This window comes from Saccostrea cucullata, unplaced genomic scaffold (genome assembly GCF_032062105.1).
Source record: "Saccostrea cucullata isolate Sc308-1 unplaced genomic scaffold, CSIRO_AGI_Scuc_v1 ctg131, whole genome shotgun sequence".
Lineage (NCBI taxonomy): Eukaryota > Metazoa > Mollusca > Bivalvia > Ostreida > Ostreidae > Saccostrea > Saccostrea cuccullata.
This window is the reverse complement of record NW_026930457.1, coordinates 6440-12249: the sequence shown is the minus strand read 5'-3', so window position 1 is coordinate 12249 and position 5810 is coordinate 6440. Positions and strand designations below refer to the sequence as shown.

The 5810-nt window shown below is 36.4% G+C and overlaps 1 protein-coding gene across 1 annotated transcript; it reads left to right on the top strand.

The window, feature by feature from the left end:
- The first annotated feature begins 2356 nt into the window (after window positions 1-2356).
- On the top strand, window positions 2357-4233 carry LOC134228655 (mitochondrial ubiquitin ligase activator of NFKB 1-like). Its single transcript, XM_062710331.1, has 3 exons — window positions 2357-2540; window positions 3036-3238; window positions 3362-4233. The coding sequence occupies exons 1-3, from the start codon at window positions 2421-2423 to the stop codon at window positions 4131-4133; spliced, it is 1095 nt and encodes a 364-aa protein (XP_062566315.1). The 5' UTR covers window positions 2357-2420; the 3' UTR covers window positions 4134-4233.
- The last annotated feature ends 1577 nt before the right edge of the window (window positions 4234-5810 follow it).

Sequence of the window (5810 nt, the reverse complement as noted above, 5' to 3'; positions counted from 1 at the left end):
CCCAGGGGGGCGGGGACCATGAAATTCACAATTTTTGTTCCCCTTTACCCATAGATGCTGTATACTAAATTTGGTTGAAATTGGTTCAGTGGTTTCAGAGAAGAAGCTGAAAATGTTCAAATGTTAACACACGACGCACGACGACGGACGAAAACGGATAGCAATAGGTCACCTGAGTTACTCAGGTGACCTAAAAATATGTACGATGATTTTTGAAATAAAAAATTCTTTACTGATAACTTTTGAATGAGCAAAGATAAGGTATAAATACCCTGCTTCAAATAAATCATTCTAGCTACTATACTTTGCTGTAGAAACGAACTAGTACAAAATATTTGGAGTAAGGCCATGCATTCCAAGTTTTTTTTTTTCAGTTTAGCGTTTATCCATTTTTTGTTTAAAACACAAGGCTAAAAATAAAACACAGATTTCAAATCTTAAAAAAAAGTCACGTCCAAAGTTAAAAAAAAAAGTTGAAATGGGCAGGAAAATCAATTCAACACATTTTGATCGTAACAAGCAGTTGAAATTAGAACGAAGTTTTCGGAATCACTTTGTATAGCACTGGTCGAAGATTCGGAAAAGGCTCGAACGGTCTGTACAATTTTTTTTTAGTTTCGACGAATTTATCTCACCGAGATTAATTTGAGCAATACAGGGATGTAGAGTCGTTTATAAAAGGGGGCAACCAGAAAGAAAATATTTAGACTTAGCTGGAAAAAATGACTCTAGGCAAAACAAGGACATGCAAATTCAAAGAATTGGTGTTTGTGACAGACTGACAGACAGACAGAAGAATGAGAATGTGAAAGCGGCGGACAAAAATTATCGAAAATCCTACTTCATGGGGATAGGTAGATTTAACCTTAGTTCAGAGCCAAATTTTATTTATAAATTACTATATTACACATTATACCCTTATTTGACTCTAGATAATGCAACAAAAAGTTGCGGACCAACTGAATATTTTAATTAATTTTGTTCCCCACTTTCGCAAAAGCGAGGGACATTAAATTTCATTCGTCTGTCAGTCTGTAGTTCTATTCGTCCGTCACAAAAACTTTAACCTTTAATTGTGGGCGATATGTCATTTCTTACAGCATATTGTGTAAATATAAACGCACCATCAAATATCATTAAGAAGTTATCACCGGAAAGTTATGGTCAATTCAAAGTAATATTTAATTTTTTTAAAGTAGGTCAAACTTCAGGGTCAGGAGGTCAAAAATCATATTTTATTTAGAAAGGCCTTGTCATAGGTAATACACGTGTGTAAAACAAAAGTCCTATCTCTTCTCATTTAAAAGTTAAATCATAAATATCATTTGTGAAAAAATGTCCAACAAGCCCCTGGGTTAAATATCAAATGGGGTGTGATTACTCTCCACAAGGACCCGTGTGTCGTATTATCAAAAACTGTACTTCAATTTGAAAAAAGAGACTGGACAAATATTGGATAATTCATTCTCTCAAATATTATTTTACCCAGGAGTATGGACCGTACACCGAAAAAAGACTAGTAGTACAAGATGTGTTTGTGCAACACTGATGCGGTTTAAACTTTCTCAAACACAAATCAATTATATTGGTATGCAAAGTAAGGCCTTCTCACAAGAAATACAATTTTAAAATATGAAAGCACTACCCCAAACCGTTCAAAAGTTATGACCTAGGTAAAAGTAGGTCAAACTCCTAGGTCAAAAGGTCAGTTCTTTTTTATATCCAATGAAAGATCTTGTCACAGGGATTACATAAATATGAAGTATGAAAGCCCTATAGTCTCTACCGTTTAAAATTTATGGCCAAGGTTAAAGTTTTTTTTAAAAATAGGTCAATCTCTAAAAGTGTGTCAAACTCTAACGTCAAGGTCAAAAGGTCAAATTTGGTGCTACCCAAAAAAAGGTCTTGTCACAGTCAATACAACTGTGAAATATGAAAGCCTTAGGCCTAAAGTCAAAAGTTCTGTGCAAGGTTAAAGGTTTTGTGGCCAAACAGACAGACAGACGGACAGGACAAAAACTATCTACCCTCGAATAATCGATAATGGGGTATAAAAATACCAAGATGAAGAAGAGCTAGTCTGCTTAAAGAAGACCAAGGGGTGCTTCGGGCAGAATCAACAAAGTTAGGTAAGGTGTGTGTGGTGGTGGACGGGGGGGGGGGGGGGTTAAGTGTGGCTGAGAGCTGCTACATTCTAATACTGTTGGGAGTCTCAACTATTATGAAGTGGTAAGGGGAAATTGAGAAGGAAAATATATTAGGCCCCCTATTGCAAAAGGCCTCTGACGTCTGCTGCAACAAATGGAAAAGTTTCAGTTGTAAATGTCTATTTTGATTGGGATCGGAATGCATTAAAATATTTTAGACTGAAAATGTCAAAGTGACAACAGACAACACCTCACCGCATCCTTACCAAAACAATGGGCATAATAGATGGTGTAGATGTTGGCATTCTTGTAGGGATTGGCGTTGACTTCATATGTTCATATGGTCTTTATCGTTTGTACAAACGAGCATTGCGGAATGCGGTAAACATAGAGGTAAACCATGTGAAAGAGAAAGTAGGATATGTGGTGGAAACGTATTTTTTCCCCATGCACGATTGCAGTCTATCTACGTTGTAAATTAGATAATATATCCAATCAAATAACATGACAAATTACCATAATTAACGAAGCTTTTTATATATCCAATGGATTTTAATCAGTTAACTAGTGAACCATATTCTGGTAAAAAAAATTTCCTGACCAGTTATCACTGGCACCTGAATTTTTATAAATCAAATTCTGCCCCCTTTATATATAAATATTTATATATACAGGGGTTATTTTTTTTTTTAGATATTTGGCATATGGGGCGACTGATTGGTACAATTCCTTGATTTAGCTATAAAGCTAATCTCTGCCCAGATTCTGCTTGGCTGGATATTTGGAGTCCAAATATTTAGCCCAGCAGAATCTCCACAGAGATTAGCTATAAAGCTTGAAGTTGCTATGTAGCCTTTTTCAAGCAGTACCCACTGTTTATGTTTGTAGAATGTTGAGCAGTATCAAATCAGCCAAGACCTGCATAAAAAGCTTGAATATATGCCCTTCAGAACCATACCATATGGATGTGTAGAAGGAGTGGTCAGCCCTGTTGGAACCACACTGAAGAGTCATTTCAAGGAGAACACGGAGGGAGTCATGCAACACCACTCTCTGATTGAACATAAATCAAGGAGGGTCCAAGGCATTTGGTACAATTTTTTTTTTATTTCACCAACTGATGGGTCACCTGAAACATTAAATTGTAAAAAATTCTGACTTGCTCTTCAAATTGGTTTATGTAATTAAAAAGACTATTATGATTTTTTTTAAAGGTCTGATGTGAAAAATGCCATTAGAGATACACTGGAAGTGATTCCATTCTACCTCATTCCACATGGAAACTCGTGGTATCCTACAAAAGTCATGGTTACCGAACCAAACTCTGCCCACCACATTGACAAAGAGTTGACTATCACTCATGAAAACTTTACTCAGTCTCAGTCGAGTGTATTTAAAAAAGGAATGGAACTTGTCAGTGGGGAGGTGACCAAGGGTTACCAAGAATCAGAGAAAATGTTAATAGTCGGCACACACCTTCTGGCTATTGGTAAACTTGTAAAAGAGGGAAGTGAAATTAAGATGAAGCCACCATCTGATGAATATAAGTACATCATCTCCAGAAAAACCAAGGATGAGTTAGCTAGACTGCTCAGAAACAAGGCCACATTGTTAAAGGTCTTTTTAGGGATATTTGGAGCAGTTGGAGTTGCTCTTATTTGTTACTTTGTCCGTAGATTTTACAGAAAACTTAGAAATCAAGAGGAGGAGGAAAGATTTAGGAGAGATCTTAGGAAGAAACGAGAGCTAGAGGAACAAAGGCGTGCTAGAGCTGCACACAGATCAAATCCAGGCAGTCTGTCCTCCAGTGAATTGTCTGATAGCAATAAATGTGTTATCTGTCTTAACAATGAACGAGAGGTTGTACTATTAGATTGTGGACATGTTTGTCTGTGTGGAGACTGTGCATATGTATTACCTGAACCAAGATTATGCCCTATATGTCGTAGTAAAGTAGTGAGATTTGTTACAACTTACACTCCCTGATTATACTGTCTAAAAAATTAGATATCTATTTTAGCTCTGATTTGCTGATCAAAGTTTATATTTTTGTATATTAAATTATTAATCTAGTGTATGAGACAGAGAGAGAAAATTCAATAAAAATTAATTGATATTCATAATTGGATTTCGTTATTAACTGTTAAAAAAAAATATAAACATGTTGTAGTAAGGCCCTGACTGCGATGGTTTTGTGCTCTGCAGCATAAACCTTACCCCCGTACAAAAAAAGTTGAAGAGGAATATTTTGTGTTGTTACCATATTTTCAGATTCTCTTTATAAACCACTGAACCCATTTTCAACCAATTACATTAAACCTTTTAAGTACAAACATGAATGTTGTGAAATTCATGGATATAATGATTAACGAAGTTATCTTGGATCCCCGTATTGCACGTGAATTTGGACGATCACTAAAGGCACAATACTGTATATAAATATAGCAAACTTCTTATACAAATATAAAAGATATAGCAGAGTAATTTCATAGGTCCCAGTGACTTTGTTATAACCAAGTTTATCTGAAGGTTCACTGTATATTAGAATAAGAAAGGGGAGGACAAAATTATGAATTTCATGGTACTCTTCCCCCTGGAGCTCAATGGTTTGACTCCGACTTTGGACAAATTAAAGCCATAAAAATTTATGCAATTTCTTAAATCTGCTTCTTCAACTCTTATTAAACACCAAACAGTCAACTGATGGAAGTTCTTTAAAAAAAAAACACACACCCTAATAATCTCTGCCCTATGATGAACAAGATTTTCCCCCTAAAATTGTGAACTTCATGGCCCCTTGATCAGGGGTGTGAACACAGGACTCTTTTTTTATACATTTATTAAAAGTTGATGTGCTCTAATTCTTTGTGCCTGTAAATCCTCCCAGTCGCAGGTAAAGCATTATAATGGCGTAATCATGAATTAGCCCTGTCATTGACATTAAAAAATCAAACCCAGAAATTTCTTGACAATTGAAAACAAGAGGCCCATGGGCCACATCGCTCACCTGAGAAACTTTAGTCATGCTGTTCTTCAATAGATTTCCCCCTTTGTAATACCAATTGTGACTAAGCCCTACCCACAGGGTTCATGATTTGGACAATTTAGAATCTACAATACCCCAAGATGCTTTCACATAAGTTTCAGCTTTTCTGGCCCAATGGTTCTTAAAAATAAGATTTTCAAAGATTTTTCCATATATATTTCAATGTAAAACTTGGATTCCCTATTGTGGCCCCGCCCTACCCCCAGGGGTCATGATTTGAACAAATTTGAATCTACACTACCCCAGAATGCTTCCACATAAGTTTCAGCTTTTCTGGCCAAGTGGTTCTTGAGAAGAAGATTTTTTAATGACCCTACCCTATTTTTGTTTTTTCTTGATTATCTCCCCTTGGAAGGGGACTTGGCCCTTGATTTTAATTCTCCTTCACCATAGGATGCTTTGTACTAAGTTTGGTTAAAATTGACCCAGTGGTTCTTGAGAAGAAGTTGAAAATGTGAAAAGTTTACAGATGGACGGATGGACGGACAGCTAGACGGACGGACAACAGGTGATCAGAAAACCTCACTTGAGCTTTCAGCTCCAATGTCAATTTTACCTGGATTAGTATAATACATACCCCCGCCCCTAGATCCGCACATGACCATCATGATTTGGGG

Excerpts from the sequence above, each read along its gene's own strand:
- LOC134228655 (XM_062710331.1), top strand. The coding sequence starts at position 2,421 with ATGGGCATAATAGATGGTGTAGATGTTGGCATTCTTGTAGGGATTGGC. Across the intron at positions 2,541-3,035 it reads GGAATGCGGTAAACATAGAG|AATGTTGAGCAGTATCAAAT; the intron begins GTAAACCATGTG and ends TTATGTTTGTAG. Across the intron at positions 3,239-3,361 it reads AGGAGGGTCCAAGGCATTTG|GTCTGATGTGAAAAATGCCA; the intron begins GTACAATTTTTT and ends TTTTTTTTAAAG.